Source organism: Hippocampus guttulatus, chromosome 9 (genome assembly GCF_054856545.1).
Source record: "Hippocampus guttulatus isolate MCC_2025c chromosome 9, RoL_Hgut_1.0, whole genome shotgun sequence".
NCBI classification, from domain to species: domain Eukaryota; kingdom Metazoa; phylum Chordata; class Actinopteri; order Syngnathiformes; family Syngnathidae; genus Hippocampus; species Hippocampus guttulatus.
The window spans coordinates 14,250,386-14,273,804 of NC_141269.1; the positions used below are offsets into that span (position 1 = coordinate 14,250,386).

At 43.2% G+C, this 23,419-nt stretch overlaps 1 protein-coding gene across 2 annotated transcripts; it reads left to right on the forward strand.

Annotated features, from left to right (window-relative positions):
- Positions 1–30: 30 nt before the first annotated feature.
- Positions 31–18,878, forward strand: LOC147200465 (lysyl oxidase homolog 4-like). Of its 2 annotated transcripts, XM_086120704.1 has the most exons (15): positions 31–79; positions 851–1,119; positions 1,196–1,788; positions 2,231–2,442; positions 7,739–7,777; positions 7,848–8,055; positions 8,522–8,702; positions 10,840–10,994; positions 11,091–11,258; positions 11,715–11,877; positions 11,965–12,208; positions 13,140–13,255; positions 13,404–13,540; positions 17,148–17,259; positions 18,066–18,878. In XM_086120704.1, exons 2-15 carry the CDS (start codon positions 852–854, stop codon positions 18,134–18,136), a joined length of 2,667 nt encoding a protein of 888 aa, XP_085976830.1. In that variant the 5' UTR covers positions 31–79; position 851; the 3' UTR covers positions 18,137–18,878. The 2 variants fall into 2 exon arrangements, with proteins under 2 accessions (XP_085976830.1, XP_085976829.1); XM_086120703.1 differs by having other exon boundaries at positions 10,840–11,258.
- Positions 18,879–23,419: the final 4,541 nt, after the last annotated feature.

Here is a 23,419-nt window from a genome sequence, read left to right on the forward strand (position 1 = left end):
AAAAGTCGGTGCTTTTTTTCCATCCTTTGCTCCCTCACTCCTTTCCTCCCAGTCACTCCAAGTTGAGAACAACAGATAGGTGAGTTCATCTTCGTCAATCTCTCTTGAATCGAGTTTTTGGTTTCAGATCGGTTCCTCTTCATCTTATTTGCTCTTGAATACCCTTTTCTTTATAGTTCATTTTTCGTGTTGCAGCAGCAAAGGCTTAATGCTTGTTTCAATTCTTAGCAAGCTAGAGACAAACTTATTGATTTATGCTTTTCCGCAAGCAAATGTAATGATAGTGCAGGTAATCCACAAATATACTGAACTTCCCTCACTATCCCTCTTCCTCTGTAAGAGGAAAAAGCTTTCAGGATGAGTCATAATTGCTTCTTAATCAAATGTCTCCTAAAGATACATACCTGATGTTGACAACATTTTTACGATGGTGTTTGTTTGCTTTTGTGTCTGCGGGTGGAATGCATGCAGCCAAACTTTTGGGGTTTGTGGAAAGCCAACATTTTCTTTGGCTGGATGGAGAGGCTACTTTTAGCTCTGTTAGCCCTCTTACTCTAATTGGTTAAAAATGTTTTGGAACCAATTTAAACATCATCACTGTCTTCAGATCACTTTGAGAATCAATAAACATTAAAAAAAAACACCTATAAATTCTCTTGAGTGCCACATAAGGGAAAGAGGAGTAATTTCTAATTATATGTTCTGTCAAAGGAAGGAATGTCAATAGGGCTTTGCATGATTTAAAGGAATTTTATGGCGCCTGTTATTGTGAAGTCGCTCCTTCACATTCCCCAAGTCATCACCTAATGTAGCACCGCTTCTCTTTCATAACCACCACTCCCTCCCTCAGGATGCTGTTCCTCAGCTCCTTATCCACTACCTTCCTGCTTCTTCTTCTCTATCCCTCTGAGCTGCCTGCACAAGAGGTGAAGGTGCGGCTTGCAGGTACAGGCCAACGCAATGCCAACGAAGGGCGTCTGGAGGTGTTCTACAATGGCGTGTGGGGCACAGTGTGTGACGACCAGGTGGATCTGAACCTGGCTAGTGTGGTGTGCAAACAGCTAGGCTTTCAGCGCAGTCTTACCTGGGCGCACAGTAGCAAGTTTGGTCAGGGACAAGGTATGTCCCGCCCCGTATCGAGATATATTTCCACAAGAGTTGGTGAGTAACTTTCTCCCCACACTCTGTCGTCCAGGTCAGATCTGGTTGGACAATGTGAACTGCAGAGGCCATGAGAGCTCCATTGCAGAATGCGGCTCCAACGGTTGGGGAGTCCATGACTGCACCCATGCTGAGGACCTCGGCATCATTTGTAGCCCAGAAAGAATCCAAGGTGCCCCAGGAGGGGAGGGCCCTTCCTCATCCAGACAAGAGCAGAGACAACCGAGAACGAGAACGCCGCAGCAGCCAGATCCATCGTTGGTCTCATCTTCTCAGAGTCGAGGCCATGAGATCGCCCTCCACCGTAACCCGCCATCTTCACGTCGCAATAGGATCTCACCGCAGGAGAACGGCCACGAGATACAGATCCCACGAAGGTATAGAGGGCCAACACATCAACAGGGGCAGCAGGTATCATCGCAGCCGGCAGCCAGCACCACCCAAAGGCGGGAGGAGACACCAAGAAGAGAACCACCTGCATCGAGGCGCGAGTCCGAGAGACAGTCAAATAGGCAGACTAATTCCCCGCCCCAGTCCGAGAGGAATCAGCCATACAGTGGGAACCATATCGAACCAGAGCCTGTTTATCCAGATGTGGGACTGGAGACGGACACACAGTACATCCAGGTAAAAATGTACATTCTGCATATCCATATCTTCTCTTAAAAATGATACATTTAGGGTGCAGTGGCCTCTGTAGGTTGAAGGTACGGTTCTGTTTTTAGGAAACATTAATAATTAATTCTACCCATGAGAACCATTACTACTATCCGCTTATTTCAGACAGTTTAGAATCAAGCAACTCCTAGAGCACACCAGAGTAATCCACTTTAAGTTCATGTGTGTTCTGATAAACGCATGCAACTGTGGCCAATTAGCCTCTATAATTAGACAAGTGTGAAATCATTCAGACTTCAAATAATGTGGTCATCTTTTGTATTTAATTATTAATAGGATGCGTAATAATCTCCAAGACGAAAGCCCTTTCTAATTACAAAAAATATATATAATGATAAATAATAATGATACAAACAAAATCAAGCCTAACTCATACTTTTCATGTTTCCAGAGTGCTGACAGCATTCAGCTGACCGAAGCCCGTCTACGGCCCGTGCTATCCGGCAGCCGCGGTGGTCTGGTGACTGAGGGAGTGCTGGAAGTGAAGCACTCTGGGAAATGGCGTCATGTGTGCAGTCACGGCTGGGACCTCACCAGCAGCCGTGTCGTCTGCGGCATGTTGGGATTCCCTTCTGCCGAGACGTTTGATCAAAACGCCTACAGGTGAGTGACTCAGAATGTGTGTGTGTGTGTGTGTGCGTGTGTGTGTGTGTGTGTGTATGTGTGTGTGTGTGTGTGTGTGTGCGAGAAAGCAGGCAAGTGCATTGACACAGGCTATGAAAAGGATGGAAAAGTGTGGTCGTAGACACTTCCTTTTGCGGACTTGTTGCTCCCATGCCTGAATCGCCGTTCCATCCTTCTCCGGGATGATAACCACAACTGCTACCGTTAGCACGACCACACTTGGCATGACTCGTGCACTGCGGCATGAACCAAAGCCAACTGTCCACCAGACTGTCTGGCCCATTGACTGACTGGGCCTCAATGCGTGCCTTGATAAGAGTCCAAGGGAGTGTGTTATTAATGTCTGACCCAGAATTAAAAAAAAGTCATTCTCATGAAGTGTATCTTACAATATGTTTATTAACTCATTTAATCAAGAAACTCATAACTTGTTAAGCGCTAAAACTCCTACCAGCCCTCAAGAGGAGCTGTAACCTATAGGAGGGGAAATGCAGATACTGGACTTATATTTAAGTCAAAATGTCGACCACAAGGCCATGTGATTTCTCAAAATCAAGTATGAGTAATTTAATCAGGAAAGAAAGGTCATTTGAAAACAAGGAAAATTCAAACAAAATTGAATGTTATATTCAATCCATTTTGTGTAGCGCTTGTCATTAGGGTCACAAGTGAGCTGTAGCTTATCCCAGCTGACTGGTAGACACTAAACTAGCTGTCATATTGAAGGGCACAGACAAGCAAACAATTATACTGTATACACTCACATTTATAATTATGGACAATTTATAATTTTCACGTGCATGTTTGTGAAACATGGCAAGATGCCACGCTACCCAGAGAAAACCCACGTAAGCATAAGGAGAGTATGCTTTAAACAGTGCTGCACCAATGCAAATCTATTATAAAGATGTGTGTAATGATGTTAATTATTTGAAAGTAAAAAAGAAATCTTGTAATGCCCTCCAAGAAAAATATTGCTATTAAAATTAATGAGCGAACTCTAAAAAAGACAAAAAGCTCTTATTTGCAAACACTGTCTGGTCCATATGTGAACTTAGTCCCCATGAATGCAACTTTTCTAAGTGGAGCCCTTTTAGCCTCTCTCACGCAAACCCCAACACACAAATACTAATGCGTTGCCTTCACCTCTCCAGAGAAAAGCACCTTATAACACTTTACAAAAACCAAATCCATGTATGCACACAAATAAACGTGCCAACGTGCGCATGCAAACAACCCTCTGTGTGGCTGCCCACAGAGGTCTTTTTCGAGCCTGGCTAGCAGCACAACTAGACTGACCGCTGGTCTGCACTGTGCCATCTGTCGCCAATAATTACCCCTTGTCCTTGTCCTGTTCAGCAGCTTGCCAATCGGACACACGCTGGAGTCTTGTCTAACACCAATTGCAACAACTACCAATGAACATCTCATGCTTTAATTAACGCCATCGAAAGCGGCAGGAAAAAAAAACAGGGATGGATCTCAAAGAACGGCTTCAACAGCTGAGCCATCATAAACATGATAATGTTTCCCAAAGTGTTCTCTGCGCTTTTCGAAATGGTCTTCTTCATTCTCATGCCTTCTCGTAATACAGATCAACATCAACTGAATATTAATAGCACCACTATCACCGCACAAAAAATGCAAAATGTGACCGCACATCATTGGAATCAGTTCAGGATCAATATTGATCTGAATGTGACAAAAGCAGAAAAGATTTAAATGAAATACGTCAGACATACCAGAGAAACATAACATCCACATTCCATCTAGACTGGAAGCAGTGCAGCCACGGGAAACCCTAAATAATGTGGATAATTGTCTGTAAGGTATTCATCCATCCATCGATTTTCTAATCCGAGGGTCGCGCGCGTGTTTGGGCCTATCCCAGCCGTACACCCTGAACCGGTTCCCAGCCAATCGCAGGGCACACATAGACAAACAACCATTCGCACAGGACAATTTGGAGTGGTCCATTAACCTGCCATGCATGTTTTTGGTCTGTGGGAGGAAACCGGAATACCCGGAGAAAAACCACACAGGCATGGGGAGAACATGCAAACTCCACACAGGAAGGCCGGAGCCGGAATCGAACCCTGCACCTCTGCACTGTGAGGCAAACGTGCTAAACAGGCTCACCGTGCCGCCCCCTGTTTGGAGTGAATGAATACAATTTCGTGGAACAAATCCTGGAATGTTGGGTGTAAAATAAACGTAGCACAGTACTTCTGATAGTATTTCGACCAGCAGAGGAGTCGTGGCTGGCCTTGCCGTCACACCACTGGTTGCACGTTGCCAACTCGGCTCGTCACAGCTCCTGTCGACATGCTGTTTTGCATTGACAAAAGCAGGGACAAGCAGGCTCCCAGTCTGCTTTCCAGACTGTATGGGTGACTTTAAGTACTCTTTAACTCCCTAGTCTCCGATTTTGCTGCAATGGTTCATTTTCTTGCCGCCTTCCATCCTCTCGAATCCGACAGCCACACGGTGAGAAGTAAATACAGAAGACAATCCTTCTGTTCCATTGTTAGTTGTCTCATTCTGGCCGGTGACTGAGCTTGCGAATACCCCTCGAGATACTTTGAGGGGAACGTGGCATTCACCAGTATGCGTGTTGTTGCAGGCTGTCAGGTTGCCCGGGAGGAAATGGCTCAAGTAAGACCTTCTTGCAAAGCTAACTTTGTTTTGGACCAAAGAACACAAATGAGTCTTGTGATGGCTTCTGGTCAAGTTATTTGAGATCAATATTTGTTTGAGGCTTTAAACTTTGATGTGCTTCACCGACCCAGTGACAATGATCCCTTTGACAGTCCGAATTTTTGAGGGCTTGTGACTCACTGGATAGCAGACGTATTACAAAGTATATTTGACTTTGGACACTCTTGAGAGAAGAGGATGCACAAAACAGGGTTAGATGGAGGCAATTGATTCGCTGTGGCGACCCCTGAAGGGAAAAGCCGAAAGGAAAAGAAGAACTCATGACTGTAACCTTTAATGGCACTTTCAAACAAGTGTGTGTCAGTGGACATCATTACTTTGTCCTGTGTGAGACTTTCATTCCATGTCCATTTAAGAGCTTTAATTACAATCTTAGAGCCCCTTTAATCCAGAAAATAAATGATCAACCTGGCTGGCCAAATTCTGCCGTTGTTGTTGGGGTTTTTTCTTTTTTTTTTTTCTTAATTTGCTCCGCCCCCAATCTTGCAACACTTACATAAATGGGATGCCGGTCAATACCACACGTCTTTTCATCACAGCCATGATCCTTTTGACTCCTCTCTCTCATCTTGTCTTCCCCTTTTTTGTGATTTATTGTAAAGTGTAACAGTCTGTTGAAATGGCCTGATAAAGAATACATTTGTGAGTTTTCTCCGTCTCTCGTGCATTGGAATCAGTCAGACCTGCCACCGCTTGACACAGCCAATTGTTCCTTTCTGGCATCGTCATGCTAGCACAACATAATAACAGGTCATTTCTTCTCTTTTGACACTGAGCTGCTCTTTCCAATCTTCCTTTTGGAATTGTGTGGTCAGGGTTGCATAAAGGAATACTGCAGCCAGCCTTCTGCAAGATACGAACTAAGAGACACGAAACTGCTGATGGTGTCGTCCCTTTGCTTTCCTTCAAATCTCCTACCTGACAAAGACGGGTAGGAGATTTAGCACGGAATAGATCTCGACTTAAATAGTGTGATTTTTCTTGAATTCGGGCATATCCTATTCAAAGTTCTGAGAGTCTTACATCACCAGCCTCTTGTTTCCAGGCATGCAGTCATGACGCTGGGTTTAACCATGTCACTTTGAGCTTTAAAGGCTTTTTTAAAGAGGCGGCGACAGAGGGAAAGTTGATATGTATGTGCATTTTTCCACGTCTGGTGCGTGTGAACCAACATGCTACTGCTCGAATCGACCGCACAGCAGACACTGCCAAGCACAGCAGGCAATTATACCGGTGACTCTGATCTCCTCCTCCCAACCAACCCTGTGAACTAACACCCCCTGACTGTCCCAATTATTGCTTAATCGTCAGGTTACGAAAGGTCTTCAAGAGCCCGGATGGGCTGACGCCACAAAAAGTAGTATTTGTAAGTAGCATGTAACAATGGTAGTTAGCATAAAGAATAATATAGCATTAACATATAGGACTTGTAGATGTATGGTACATGGGCTAAGCAGGGTCCCGTTTGGTGGGGACCTGGCTACAGGAGTTTATTATCACTATTCGAGTCATGAGAGTAAAAATGCAATCCCCAGTTCCCCCCATGGTTGCATATGCTCGATTGCTCGATAGGGCATTGCTGAAACATACCATCTTTTTCACAGTAGCTACTTTACCGTAGAGGTCTGAAGGTGTCAGAGCCATATGACTGTAGCATCAAAAGAGTTTGTCTGCATCTGATTTAGTAACAGTCACGAGCATCTCCTACTTTAGTTTGCCCAATATTTACATTTGCATCACTGGTCTGGTGGCGCAGGTAACCAACTGGCCCTCTGAGGTATAAACTTGTGTCAGTCCTGGGTGTTCTGACTCACTGAATTCACAAAGGGTGTCCGTGAGGCTGCACCTGCTTTGTGGTTACACTGGTTGATGTAAGTGGTCAGCTTTGGTGTGAGTGTGTGTGACAAAATGACATTTTCCAGGCCCGCGCTGGCTCGTGAAACTTTATACATCTTCAGACAGTGTTCTCTTTTTTAACACTTGACAGTTTTAGCTGGCCGAGCATGTCGGCGCACACACACTTTGGGCCTAGCCCTCCAAAATATGAGCTAAAAAATTGATGAATGTAAGAAATATTGGTTAGTGTGTGCTCGTGTACAAGTAGTGGCTCATGATGTACAGTACTTTTTTTTTCCTGACTTCAAGATTGATGGTAGCCTCTTAGTAAGGCACACATTTTTATATCCCACACAGATGTCCCAGACGTCCCGCTATAGACATAAGTACCATGTATGACCAAACCAAAAATGCATGACAGGAAACATTTAGAGGGAAAAAATATTTTAGTTTATCCACAAATGCAGATGAATCCAAAAGTGTGTTTGTATCGAATGAAACAAGGGTGATTGAGAGTAGGAGCGTGAAATGCAGCGACGAGCTCAGACCTTGTGTGTGTGTGCGTGCGTGTGTGTGTGTGTGTTCTTTTCTGTCTATACTTAGCAGACTATTCTAGGAGACAATAACAAATTGAGTGGCAGTAGTAGTTGTTGTTGCTCACTTTGGAGTATGTTTCTAAAGTTTTATTCCAATGCATTTACTCGCACTTGTTGTCTTTCAGGAAACTGTGGGACTCCAAACTAGCGGATCCATCATCCAGGTAAACTCAGTTGTTCAAGAAAGAGAGCATTCGCACATGCCGGCATTTTACATCAAACATTCCTTGTCAGATTGAAGACTCAGATCACCAAGAAGGCCTACTGGATAGAGAGGGTGCAGTGTCAGGGAATGGAGGTCTCCTTGTCCCAGTGCCAGGCCCAGGTTTCCCTCCGCAGGAGGGATGCTCCATGCGCAGGGGGAATGCACGCTGTCGTCCGCTGTGTCCCTGGACCGCAGTTTGTGCGCAACGGCCGAAGACATACAACACACACCGTGTCGGTCAGTTCGGGCTTCAAAACTCATAATTACAAGGATTGATGGAACTATATAGGCTATATAAGGTACACCTGCAAAAACATCTCTTGCGAGCCAATGCCGTACAACAGTTTTCCATTGATATTTTCTAATCACTTGATTAATTACAGTAGCAATTGGCAAAGTGCCGAAGTATTAAACCTCTCGATGCGATGCAGTTCCTAATCTCGGTCATCTACGGTTTGCATTTGAAAATTATAACCTCCTAGCTCAAGTGCTACCCTGTTAAGTAAAAAAATATATATTTTTTGTCTTGAGTTGAGCTTTGGGTAAAACCTCAAAGAGGTTTTAGAGAGAAAGTGCAAACAAACATACTGTCAAAAAAATAAGTGCACTGAAGAATGAACACGGAAATGGAAAACTCAACATTCGAAAATAAAAAGCACGCTTGAAAAGAGCAAATGTTGACTTATTCTCTTTTTCCTACCAGAGCAACGTGCGTCTGAAGGCGGGGCCCCGCCTTGGGGAGGGTCGCGTGGAGGTTCTGAAAGAGGGCAAGTGGGGCACCGTGGCAGACCACCTGTGGGACATCACCGACGCAAACGTTGTCTGCAGAGAGCTCGGCTTCGGAACGGCCAAGGAGGCCCTGACAAATGCTCAGCTGGGAGAGGGTGAGACGAGACGAACGTGCATAAATGAACATATACACCGCGGAACACTTTTGTGTGGAAGCGACTTCTTACAAAAGGACATAGCACTTGGTCTTGTGGTCTCTACATCGATATTACAACGAAACCGAGGTCTGTTCCCAGTTGATTACGATCCCGATTCTCACTCACATTCACACCTAAATGGGCAAATTAGAGGCTTGACTAAACCCAGCAAGCATGTTTTAGGACTGTGGGAGGAGAAAACTAAGCAAAGTTTAGATTCAACAATATTCCTGCTTTGATGCCGCACTGCTAATCCGTGTTCTGTGAGACTTTCTTTCTAAAACCAAGAAAAATCGACACAACCTCGCTTAAGTTATTTGCAGATGCCCCTTTGATAAGCAAGCTGCCGTTGACAGCGTATTTGCCCATGACTTACAAGCGATTGTGGTTAGGGCGTTACAGTCGGCGCAGATTATTTTCATTTATTAATTTCAAGAGAAAATATGTTGTTTTTTGACTACCGGTAATTACAATTCATTATTTCTTGTATGACATCTGACTAAATTCCCCATGAGGGGGTCAGACTAAACAGCTAAATGTGTGCTTCTAAATGGCCCGATGCCCAATTCCAAAAAACTACGAAGGACTACAAAAGTATTCCAGCTGTATTGCTGCTTGCATCTGAGAAGCTGATGGTTGCCCGTTGTTTGATGGCACATGCATGACACACACACATTCTCTCGGTACTGCTTCCGTTGTGGTGTGGCCCTGGAAACACTCCCATGCAGTTGTCTCACAAAAGCAATGTCAAATGTTTTCCAAACGTCACTTTGACAAGTTGCCGTCCATTTTTTTGGGCGCCGTACTTCTGCTGCAATTAAGTTAATTTCCCGCCATTATCTTTCTGCCCAAATGACAACATCCAGCAGCGTGATCCTCAAGGGCGGCTGCATTTCCGTCACTCCACTTGCCCCAAATGAAGTAATTCATGGAAACCTTTTAGGGTTGTTAAAGTAGGTGCTGTTGCAGTGAGTGTTGTGGGTTGAACTGTTGACAAAGTTCAGGCCTATTTTGCACAAACACAGGAGAGTGGTCTGGGCCCCGCCGGAGTTCTGGGAGGGCTCGTGGGTGGTGCACTCTGAGACTCAAGGCTGGGTGACATCAGTGGCTATTTGAGGGGAACAAAATATAGCGCTTAATAAAACTTTGGCCTCATATACCTTCGCAGACTTCAGCAAGTTCAAAGATTTTTGGCTGGAAGTGTGCAGTAATTCGGACGGCAATTCTCTCTCTCTTTCACATGACCGTTGCATGAGGCACATCAGACGACTGAGCGTGAATCGCAAAACGCATCTGTACAGCGAGGATGTATTTGACTTGATTCCGCTCTGGGTGGCTATCTTACATTGACACTCCGTCGCATACGCTGTTATCTTTTGCCGCTCCGACCGAGTCAATTAATTGTTTTAATGTAAAAAAAAATGTTAAACTGTTTGCAGCTCTGACTAAATGTTGTCATTTTCAGAATGATCTAAATCAGGGGTGGGCAATTATTTTTGGCATAGGGCCACATGAAAACCAGAAAATATTATGGAGGGCCGGATCAAAAGGATGAACTTAATTCGACATAATATTAATTGGATTTCTTTATTTAAAAAGCAGTATTTTACATTTTTTGGCACGTTTTTCAGACTTTAAGAGTACATTATTCCGTCGTATCGAACGGGATTTGCTTGACTTGGCGCTACTGCGGGCTTCTGTATCGTCTCCCCCTTCCTCCCTATGCTCTGCAACTTCAAGTAACTGTGCCACCTGGCGTTGAAATGCCTGTCATTACAAGTCCAAATGAAATGAATGCAGTCGTTGACATCGAACCTTAATTGTGTACCAACCTTCGGCGGGCCGGATTAAAAAGACCAACGGGCCGGATTTGGCCCGCGTGCCGTAGTTTGCCTAACTTTGATCTAAATGGATTTATCGTGTTTTGGAAAATAACAGTGCACTTTTTGAATAATTTGTTGAATGCAGCAATCAGGCGTACCAGTGTAGTAAATTATTCACATTCCCAGTGGAAATTTCCATAACTTGCTGCTTTTTTTTTTTCTTCATGAAAAGATTTCCGCTGCTGACCATTCCCGTAATTTTGCCATTCTAGGTTCCGGTCCCATCCACATGAACAGTGTCCAGTGCACAGGCAGGGAGACGTCCCTAACAGAATGTCCATCCAAAGATGTCCCCCTGTACACCATCAAACACAAGCAGGACGTGGCGGTCCGTTGCAACGTCCCCAACACCGGCATGCAGACCACAGTGAGACACACACACACACACACACACACGTCCATGAGGTCCACACACCAATCTGTGGCGGTGTTCAATGAAACAAAACACACTCTTTGCCTTCAGGTGCGGCTTGCTGGAGGCAGAGACAAATCCGAGGGTCGCGTGGAGGTGTTGCTAGAAGTCGGAGGAGTGAAGCGCTGGGGCTCGGTCTGCAGCGAGAACTGGGGCATCAATGAGGCCATGGTGGTGTGCCGACAGCTTGGCTTGGGTTTCGCCTCCAGAGCTCACCAGGTGATCGGCGGGATCAATACGCATCCTCTTGTCTTCTGCCCTTCGTGTCACTCCTTGACTTGGCGTTGATCCTTTGTACTGCCTCATTTGCCTTCCCTCTGGGCTGCTGTTTGTGTGTCTGCGCTGTGTTATTACCGAGGCCTGAGGTAATTATAGGCTTCTCGAAGGTCCACTTCAGGCACTCTGAAAATAAAAGATGGAAAGTAAGGCAAAGAGAAATCGGCAGAAATTCTCAGGGAAAACAAGATGAAAATAGGGCCGGGCATGGAAAAGGCATAGTGGTTGTGCTGAGGCATTTAAAAGACGGATATAAAAAAAGAGCGTGATCCTATTTACTGATAGATTCTATTAAAAAGAGGGCTTTTGAGGTCTGAAAGCAAAAAGGAGGAGAGCCTCCTTTCATGGGGTTTTAAGCACTCAGCAGGGCAAAAACGTTCCCCTTCCATGTGCGTCCAGGAGACTTGGTACTGGGCGGGCTCCAGTGATGCACGCGATGTGCTTCTCAGTGGAAGTCACTGTGTGGGCTCTGAGCTGTCCATCCAGCAGTGTCGCAAGAACGCACACGTCTACTGTCCCAGAGGTGGCGAGGGCAGAGCCGCTGGAGTCACCTGCGTGGAGAGTGAGCAAAAAACTGACGCTTTGGTTTGTTTTTGAATACTTGTTGTGCAAAGACTTGGAACTCCCCTCTTTGTGTGTACCCTCACAGGTGCTCCTGACCTGGTCGTGGATGCCCAGCTGCTCCAGGAGTCATCTTACCTGGAGGACAGGCCTCTTCACCTGCTCAGCTGTGCCAACGAGGAGAACTGCCTCTCCTCGTCTGCTGCCAGGATGAACTGGCCTTACGGACATCGCCGACTGCTGAGGTTTTCCTCCCGTATCTTGAACAATGGCCGCGCTGATTTCCAACCTCGAGCCTCCAGGGAGAACTGGATTTGGCATCAGTGTCACAGGTACGCTCTCTTTCATGATCTCAAATAAGAGTCCATTTCAGTCCTTCCGAACAACATTGGCATAACTCAGAGGCCATCGGACTGCATGGATATGCGCCCGAATTGTAAAAGTCAAGCATCGACTGTACAAAATCAGAACCTTTGAGGATGCCGCCCCTGTGAAAATGCATTGTACCCCAAAAGGTCTAAAGACGCACTTTCCCCCCCTGATCGTTGATATCAGCGCTAAGATTGACCTCAGGGCAACTTGATTTCTTTACTCAGCTGCTGAGGTTTCATGTCCTAAAACAAAAGAGGCAGATCTGAGGGTTTGTTCCAGCCTCAATCACTACCTCCCCAAGCAGCCAGCACATTGGTTTGGTTTCCCATTTTTGCTTGTGCCTCTTGCGGGAATGGTTCTATAACGAGAGACAGAGTGACACCAAACAGATAAACAACCCACTGTGAGACGCCTTTATAACTGCACAACAGGATTTCTCCTTACTCTGTTTAGACTTTGAAATTCCTGTTTAGAAATGATGTTTTTGCTTCAGACAAGAGCATAACAAAGAAGCGAATTGTGTACCTTTACACTAATTATAATGAAAGCTCAGAATAGAAATTTCCCAGGCGCAAGCGAATGTGAAGCAGGCCACCAAAGCTGATGAAACACAAAGAGGCAATTGGATGTCAGCCTCACTTTTGTCCATAATCTTTGAGAAAAAACATTGACTACAGTTCTGGAGCGGTGCATTTTTCATGCAGAAAAAACGTTGACCATTCATCCATTCTGAATAAATCAGAATCAGAATCAGAATCATCTGATTCTGATTTCTGAATAAATCAAGAAAGTCAATCAAAGAAAATTCAAGTGAATTACAGAATCCTGTCAGGATCCCTGTGATTGTCGCTCTCTTCATGACTGAAATTATCGCCCTCTCCCATTTTTCAGGCACTACCACAGCATCGAGGTGTTTACACACTACGATTTGCTGACCCTCAATGGAACCAGAGTGGCTGAGGGTCACAAAGCCAGTTTCTGCTTGGAGGACACCTACTGCCCCGATGGTCAGACAATCAATTTCCAATTCAAATTTCAAAGAAAAATACACTTGGTCCATCATTTCAAAATTCTTCACATCAAAACTATCCAACCACTTTGCCTGTGGAGGCACGTCCACACTATAAATCTTCATTAAACCCTTTTGGCTCTCAGGTCTCCAGAAGCGCTATTCCTGCTACAACATGGGACAACAAGGCATCTCAATTGGCTGCTGGGATACTTACCGCCATGACATTGACTGCCAGTGGATCGACATCACAGACGTGCGACCTGGTGAATATGTCTTCCAGGTGAGGATGCTTTTTCTATGAAAAAAAAAAAATTCCAGGAAAGTCTCACTACATGCTCTCAAATTCCATTAAATTTTCTTTCGCTGTTATTTATTGAACACCAGGAGAATAATAAACCCAAACACAATGAGCACACTCACGCAGGAGATGCTGTTGGCCACAGCTCACAACTAGACACTCATGCTCGTTGATGTCACATGCAAGATGACCAAACCCCGCCTCTAAAAGACACATGCATGTACTTTGTACACAGACACAACAATATGTATTTTTTTTCTAGTTTATTCTTGATTTTTTTTTCTTTTTGTGTTCCGATATGTTTAAAATGGAGATTTAAAGTGTGTCTTAATTTAAAATGTGTTAAAAGGGGGCGTGCAAAGTAAGGTTATGATGAGTCAATGAAAACTAATGAAACTCAAGATAATATTGAAAAAAAAAGTTCTTTCACAAAATAAAATAAAAATGAGTGCTTGTAAAATAAATAACTGAAACAAATGTTTATTTTTATAAAATTAACTAAAACTAACCATAACTTGGGCCGACCAGTTAGCGCGTTGGCCTCACAGGGTTCGATTCCAGCTGCGGCCTTCCTGTGTGGTGTTTGCATGTTCTTCCGGTGCCTGTGTGGGTTTTCTCCGGGTACTCGGTTTCCTCCCACATTCCAGAAACATGCATGGCAGGTTAAAGGAACACTAAATCACACACAGATGTCAAAGTCAAGGCCCGGGGGCCAGATCTGGCCCACCACGTCATTTTACGTGGCCCGCAAAAGCAAATTATCTGTATCAACTTCCATGATCGTTGCTTTAATCTAGACCAAAATCTCAAATTGTCAAACGTAATAAATAAAGGTGATATTTTGCAATAATTGTGTTACCCTGTTTACACTCACTTGAGCAATGATTGTACTGATTTCAACTCTAGTGAGACATCTTTTTTTTTTTTTTTTGTGTACAAGTAATATTATGATGTGATGATTAAACATTTATTCAGTTTCACGGTCTTAACGGCCCTCCGAGGGAAGATGTAACTCCAAAATGGCCCGCGACAAAAATGAGTTTTACACCCCTGCTCTAAATTGTCCCTAAGTGTGATTGTGAGTGTGAATGGTTATTCGTCTATGTGAGCCCTGAGAGTGGCTGGCAACCAGTTGAGGGTGTCCCTCGCCTACTGCCCCAAGACAGTTGGGATAGGCACCAGCACATCCCGCGACCCTTGTGAGGACGAAGCGGATCAGAAAAAGGTTGGATGGATGGATAACGATAATTTAAGTGAAAATGTCCTTTGTTTTTATCTTTGTGAATTCATTTCAGAAATGAGCTTCCAGGATTTATTTTGAATTTATTGACTTAAGTATTACTGTATGGTCGAACAGAAGAAAGAAGGACAAACAGGTGTTTGGGAATTGTAGCTTACATATTATTATAATACTTAGTGACATTTTTTTAAATCTTGCACTCCACAAATGCTCCATTTGTGTCAAAAATAAACTAAAGCTAATACCAAAACTAATACAAACTAAAACAAACGTCAAAACAAAATTTTAAAAAATAATTAGAACTGTGATGCAAGTAAATAAAACCATAATAATAAAATAATATATTTTTTAAAAAGTTATGGACTATTGATATCGTAGATTTTCTATACTGCAGGTGGATCTGGAACGTGTAACCCATTACCCATTGGGAGCTCACTGTCTTCGGTTATGTAAAGACTCGATGTGTTATTGTGAGTGAGTAATTAATTGTCTGTCTACAGTACATGCGTTTGTCCTTTCCTGGAATGGTCATCAACGTATCCAGCTGGGACACAAGGCAGCTTCCATGCAAACTTGAACAGTATAAACGGTATAGAAAATAGATGGGTTGCTTTCAGCCATCTGGCAAATACGCCCAAACTGAATGCCAAATTGCATGTAAGTGTGCTGAAGAAAGGGAAAAGGCAAAAGTTAAAAATCTGCAAGCCCGTGTGGGATAAAAGCGATAACCAACTATAATTGTAGCAAAGTGGCTCTTGGCTAAGCATTCAGCCATTCAGGTACGCCATGTGCATGTTGTTTCAGGGTGTGTGTGCATTTAAGGCGAGTGCATTTAATGTGGCTTTATATAGAAAGCAGACCTGCTATTAGTGAGAGAGTGGAGCTCCTTGGCCAGCAGACAACCTCTCAGCACTTCACAGTATTTTATTTTTTTTCATGTTTAAGTCGGTTGGTCTTGTCTGTTCCCTAAACATCCAATCGACTGTGCTGACCTACTCATCTGTTCTCCCGCTCTGTCATTTGTTCTATTTTGGAATGCAAGCGGCACCACATAGATGATGCTCATGGTTTCTCAGTGTTTGCATTATCAGAGATGCTTTCATCAGACGTGCAATGCGCCCTTCCGCAAAGCACACGTGAGGCAACGAAGCCAGGACCGGACATCAAACCACGTGCGGACGTAAAAGTTGAGATTTGTGGCTACGTGACTCGGCAACTGTCCACCGATTTCATAAGGAGTAAGAACTGAAGGCAGGGCGATCGCAGATGCTTGCTCAGGTTTCTTCCACCAGCTGGGTGTGGCCTTTACCAAGAATAGCAGACATTTTTAGGGCCTTTTTTTTTTTGTAGCAATGAGTCACGTTGACCCAACTTGATTGCCCCTTATTGCAATTAACATCCAGTCTCTGCAGTCGACACATGCAGTGACAACCCCTACCGACATCTTAAATAATCTCTTTTGACTTTTTACAAACTTTATAGAACTATAAAAAAAAAAGTGTGCTCAAAACCTTAGACGCCTAATTTTGTCTGTAAACCAAATCAAAAGAATGATACTTATGAATTGTTGCAGTCGTTTATGTATGTGGGTTATATATTATTATCAACTACAGAACATTCAAAGTCAAGTTTTTATAATATGACAGTGTGTGGTCAAATTATCTGTTTGATGTGTGCATGGGGAATATTAATTTACAGCGTGCGTTTGCTCATATAGCAGTGGGAAGCACAGACGGAGTGGAAAAAAAATCAAGTCGTGGCAACCAAGCGTGGCTACAGTCTAATGACAGGCTGCAACTTCAATCTTAACCAAAACTTGTCATCCGCATCCCTCGGCTGTTTTTGTATCCTGCACAGAGATAACACCGGAAAGTGATGACATTCATCTCTTCAACCCCCAATTTGGGCTATTTAGAAAAAGAGAGAAGAATAATTCTGCGGCTCCTCAATCGCCCCCACGGAAAGTCGCCTGTTTCCTAACTGTCACAAGTTCTTGTTTGTTTTGTTACATGATTAGAAAGATCTTTGGGTTTAGTCTCAACAGAAAGGTAAATTTAGGGCCCCACTGCTGCCGGGGGGGAGGGGGGTGCGGGAATCTGCGTCAGCTTTATAGGGCTGGACTAGGAATATAATTATACTAAATAGAGTGCAATCAAGCCATTGGCAAACGGTTGAGATTAAGGGGCACGCCCGCCGTACGTCTACAAATATTCCTGGATGCATATTCATGGGAATTTGGCTGTAGATCTTTGAAAAATAAGCATTACACTCATTCGGGTTCCATGTTTGTATGAATGTAAATGTGTGACATCCATCCGTGTGATCAAACACGTGTCCCTCCTTTTACAGGTGGAGGTCAACCCTTCTTTGGATATGGCTGAATCTGATTTTAAGAACAATGTGATCCGCTGTCGGTGTAAATACGATGGAGCGCGAGTTTACATGTTCGGATGCCATGCAGGTAGAGTTTAAAGACATGAGATGAGAGGCCTGGGGTGGGACCAGATTGGATTGGAGGGGGCAAGGGTGTGGGATGAGATGTCTGATGAGGTGAAATGCGATTTAGAAAATGTAATGGGAGATACAGTGCAGGTAGGAGATCAAATGGGATGAAATGAGATTGAGGATTGGATGATATTAAGGGTGACATGATATTGAGGGTCAAATAAAATGAGATAGGGTCTGAGATGAGATTCAGAATGAGACGACATTGGGGATCAAATGAGAACAGATTGATGATGCTGAAATGAAATACGATTGAGGATAAAGTGAAATAAAAATGAGATTCAGATGAGACTATGTATTGGAGTGTAATATCAGATGAGGCAACATCTGGATTAAAGTGGGATGAGATGAGCAAATACTAGTTTGAGGATGAGGCATGATAAAAAAAGAAGGGATGAGATTAAGGATCAAATGAGATGAGATTGGGAATGAAATGAAATGACCTTGAGGATGAAATTAGAGTCAGGATGAGACGGGATTGAGATTAGATGATTATTTTGGATGGTAAAGTGAAATGAGACATATGGGATGGGAGGGGATGAGCTCAGATAGGATTCAAGGATTGAAGACTTGAGATGGGAGAATATCATCCGGACTGTCTTGAGTCCTTTATGACAGGAGGGAACACTGAAAGATGATTGGGTGAAAAGAGAAGGGGTAACAAATTGGGGGGATGGGCAGGAATGAGATGAGACACCTGAAGAAATCATGCATTTTTCGCTCCATTTCCCGCCGTGTAATCCGCTTTGTGTGTTTCATCAGGTGATGCTTACAGCGCTGATGTCGAGGACTTGTTTGACCACCAGCGTCAGATCACCAACAACTTCCTGTGAATGGATGCTCACTCCGGTACAGGGACAGAACCATTCAATTCCTCAGTACACCTCAACACAAGACAGAGAGGTTGAGCGACAAGAAGAGATGAGAGGGCGAGGGCAAGTTGCGGAGGGAATCAAGAATTTTTGGAACCTGGTGACTGTCTACCAGAGGCAGTTCAAGTCAAGATGATTAAAGGAGAAATGTTGCCAAGTCGAAAAAAAAAGAAAAGCGCACATCATCCAAAATGTTGATTATTTCGCTTTTTCGAAACATTTGAAATGATTAAATTCCAAAGTCGAAATCATCAAAAGAGTACAGAAGGACATTAAGGCACCACATTAACTGATGGCATTCACTTTCCAATCGCAAAGGCGTAATTATTTTATTTTTTTTTTACTGTTGCAACTGTGCTTTTGGGTTTTGAATGACATTTTTTTTTCACTCCATGGTGCTATTTTGCCTTATTTGAATAAATATTGTAATGTATTGCACATGTATTGTCATGTACAGTTTTATATTACCTCTCTGGAACAATGTTAGGGCTCTAATTTATGCAGATTTTATTGTACTTTTGAGTTGGCATTGTCCGTGCGTGGCTGTGTTTTGTATTGTTAATTTTATTATGAGAGATCATTTACCTGTTTGTTCTTCACCTGTTCAACAGTGGTAACACCAGATGAGACCTGGAGGCACCACAGTAGTGCGCCTTAAATATTACTTAAATGGTAGAGCAAGAATAAACATCACCATGACAAACATGCTTATTTAAGGAATGGTTATTTTTCCTGTAGATTTTGCACAATAAAGATTAAAGATTAATGTTAGGATCTAGCTGAATCTGCTCAGTCAAATATTTCCTTTAAAATGGATCTTCAAGGTGTATTGAAGTTACAAGGCAAACAGATCGCCACAGTGCTCAAACTCCACCAACGTTCATGTTCATGTCAACTTTATTGTTAAATGTGCTACATCTGCAACATACAGCACAGATGAAATTTCTTTCCCCAGGAGAGAGAGGAGCCGCTGCGGGTGCCCGCGCCGCCATCAAGAGAACAGTTAACATAAAATGACAAATAATACAACACAACATATAAGACACAGACAGTCGTGCAATCTTAACCACTTTTCCGCATACACTTTGTTGTTTGAAGCCGTTATCGATAAAAGAGGAGCGAATCAAAGTGTCCTTTCACCAGCGAGTCAAAGACGTCATGCTGAAAATGTGCACACGTCTGCTACAAGCTAAGTTTGAAAGCAAACAAGAAGCTGTAGCGTCCATTGACGAAAAAGATTGGCTCACATCTCCTATCCCATGTAAATCCGCTTCAATTCCAAGTCGCGACTCCCAGTTCCACATATGCATCGGTGCTCTGCGCTGACGCTCCTTTTTTCTCATCGACGGCTCAACCAGCCATCCATCATTCCAGCCGCAGACTGTCCAACAGCACCAACATTCCTGCTGAACAAAGCTGGGCTGTGAAAAATGCTGCCCATTTCAGGCGCGAAAAACACAAGCGTCCAGCAACGACAGTCAGATGGTGCTGACATTCCTCCCAATCAAAATCAAAATCTTTTTTTTTTTTTTTTGCTTTTCCTGGCTCGTACACTCGTGCTGCCGAGAAGGCGCAACCACCAAGCACAGATTCTTCTCCTTTGAACAATGTCGTGGCCAAAAAAATGCTGAAAACAATCCACAGCAGGTCCACACGACGTAACAACAAACACAATGTGACAAAACAAAACACAAAAACCACAAAAAAAGCAAGGCTCTTGAAGAGCACTTGCCGACGGTTGTCTACTCACGCGCCATCTTGCCTTCGGCAGTTAAAAAGACATCGTAAAAACACGTTGGCAAATTTACATCTTGTTACATCTTTTTTTTTTTAACATATGGTAACCTTGAGGCTTTCCGCACAGTAAACACCCTCACTACGAGTTATCTGTTCACGAAAACATCAGTGGCTGTTATTCTTAATTGTCTCAGTGTTAGCTCAGACCATGTCGTGTTTTAACAAGCCACTGGTCACTGCAACTGAGTGGAGGTTAGCATGACTGCAAACACATCACAAGGATTTTCATTTGAAAGAAACTATTTTGTTTGTTTCCTTTTGGTCCGTGTCTCATGTTTGGTTTGTTTGTTTATTGAACATAAAACATATACAGTAATAATTTGACAGAAAATAAGGTAAATAAATCATGTGCTCCATGATATCAAAGTTAGTATTGTATAGAATATACTAAGAACTAAACTGGCATGCTGGACATTTCCTGAGTGATGCTTTATAGGGCTGTATGCAAAGAATCAGCTTTTGGGTCACATACGATGATGATTCAGCTGCAGGAGTGAGCTCAGGGAGGGCTACAGAGATATACAGCTCTTTATTTTTGGGACAATTTCAGAATTGGTCTATATTTGCTTTAAATCCACCGAGCAAGTAAAAAGAGAATGAACCACCAGAGACAAGAAAATGTTGATGAATGGCATATGAATAATACATTTCCATACCATTTACAATTACCGGTACTAAGATTAGAATAATGACAGATATGACAGGAAGTCTTCAATTTCAGGTTAGGTTTTACCCGACTTTATACAGTATGGTGTGTGATTTTTGTCGTTTGTAAGACTATCATATCATAACTGAACATTGGCATCATGAGAGTTAGACTGTATTGTGCAGCCTTTGCGTGTGTGTGTGTGTGTGTGTGTGTGTGTGTGTGTGTGTGTGTGTGTGTGTGTGTGTGTGTGTGTGTGTGTGTGTGTGTGTGTGTGTGTGTGTGCGTGTGTGTGTGTTTACCCAAACCAACTGAACAAATCTCATTCCAGAAAAATGAGTCCTTCCACAAAACCATCACTGACATGCTGGACTCAAAACAGTTCATGTAACTTGAATGTGGGCATTATAATTTATTTTTCCTCAAGTCAGGCCACGACTTGCAAAACAGTTATATCGGCTGAAATAAGTGGCAGGATGCCATGCATCAAATCTTCTATTTACTTCTTGTGCCGATTCAGCAGACTGTACTTAGCTTCCATAAAATGTTTTTGTCTTTCGCTTTGGGAACAACAGAGTCCTGAGAAAACCCAAATTGAATGTGCAAGTGTTGAGTTTATGTGAAACAGCATCCAGTGCACAAAGTTCCTTGAGCAATGTGGCATCTTCAGTGTGACATTCCCTCTGCGAGAGCAGAATGGATCAGACAAGTAAATGTTATCTGAAGGTGCATGATCACCTTTCAACATGTTTAGCTTTAAAGCGCTAACGTTTTAATTGACCAACTACTGATTGTATTTTACATCACAGATGTTAGCAAAGCTAAAATAATTTTATTTGAAGGTGGGGGTTTTTTAAGATGAAAACAAGCATCACATAAGCAGCTCATCCTTCTATTTTGCTGAATGCAGCTTAAGAGTTGATGAGTTATTTGAAAAGCTTCTGTGGTTGTAGGTCAGAGATGTGTTCCTCGAGCCGGTCCTTGGCCTTGGCCTCGGAGGCCTTGGCCTCGGAGTCAAGTCCTTGGTCCTTGGCCTTGGCCTCGGGAGTCAAGTCCTTGGCCTTGGCCTTGGCCTCGGATTGCCGGTCCTCGGGCACAATGAGGGATTAGAGCCTCGAAACACTTGTATAAGGACCGCAAAAATTACGAACGAATCTAATAAATTCCATCCAAGGAAACCCATATTGATGGTTTAACTCTGGCGCTTTAAGAGGGGCGGGTCTGCTACTGACAGGTAACAGTTAGCGCAATGTATAAAGAGCGGCATCACAGTTAGTTTCAATCATGGTTTGTTGCGTTCGCGATCGGCAGTTTAAATAGCGTGTAAAGCCTTTCTGTAACAGTGGTGTCTTTTATGTAGTTATTTTTGCACAGTCGTCACGTTTGTGCGGTCGCACTAGAATGTTTGTTTGAACCAAGTAATTTGCGTTACAGCTGGAGTCAATAATGTCGGCAGTTCACTTCCGGGTTTGGCCGTTGGGATTTGGAATCCTTTTGCTCGATTCCAGTTATGTTTGCTGAATGCTTTCTCATGTTTGGAATAATGAATATTGATAATACATAGTTTAAAATCAAGGTTGATTTAATTATTTATTATTATTATTGTGAAGTTGAAGGTATTAATTAATGTAGTATTAGTGGTAGTGGAAATGATAGTCGTACTCATAGAATTCAGCCATCTCGTTACCTCTGCGTCCCGCGTCCGAGACGCATAATTTTCCCACAGGACGCACAGTTCCAAACAATGTGCCAGTGTTGTGTCCGAGGACCGGCAACCCTAGGCCAAGGCCAAGGCCAAGGACTTGACTCCGAGGCCAAGGCCAAGTCCAAGGACTTGGAAAATTTTCCGAGGCAAGGTAAGGTGTTTTGAGCCGAAAAAAAACGACCATGAATAGCAAGGTGTTTTGAGCCGAAAAAAAAGACCATGGATAGTAAGGCGTTTTTAGCCGAAAAAAACGACCATGTATAGTAAGGCATTTTTAGCCCCAAAAAAACGACCATGTATAGTAAGGCGTTTTTAGCCGAAAAAAACGACCATGTATAGCACGGCGTTCTTAGCCGAAAAAAAAAAAAAAACGACCATGTATAGTAAGGCATTTTTAGCCGAAAAAAACGACCATGTATAGTAAGGCGTTTTTAGCCCAAAAAAACGACCATGTATAGTAAGGCGTTTTTAGCCCCAAAAAAACGACCATGCTGTATATAGTAAGGCGTTTTTAGCCCAAAAAAACGACCATGTATACTACGGCGTTTTTAGCTGAAAAAAACGACCATGTATAGTTAGGCATTTTTAGCCCCCAAAAAACGACCATGTACCGTAAGGCATTTTTGGCCGAAAAAAAACAACCATGTATAGTAAGGCGTTTTTAGCCGAAAAAAAAGGACCCCGTATCGTAAGGTGCTTTTAGCCGAAAAAAATGACCATGTATAGTAAGCTGTTTTTAGCCGAAAAAAACGACCATGTATAGCAAGGCGTTTTAACCCGAAAAAAAACGACCATGTATAGTAAGGCGTTTTTAGCCGAAAAAAACCGACCATGTTTAGTAAGGCGTTTTTAGCCGAAAAAAATACCATGTATATAGTCAGCCGTTTTTAGCCGAAAAAAAATGACCTTGTTTAGTAAGGCGTTTTTAGCTGAAAAAAACGACCATGTATATTAAGGCGTTTTAACCCGAAAAAAACGACCATGTATAGTAAGGCTTTTTTAGCCGAAAAAATACGACCATGTTTAGTAAGGCGTTTTTAGCCGAAAAAAAACCGACCATAGATAGTAAGGCGTTTGAACCCCAAAATACGACCAT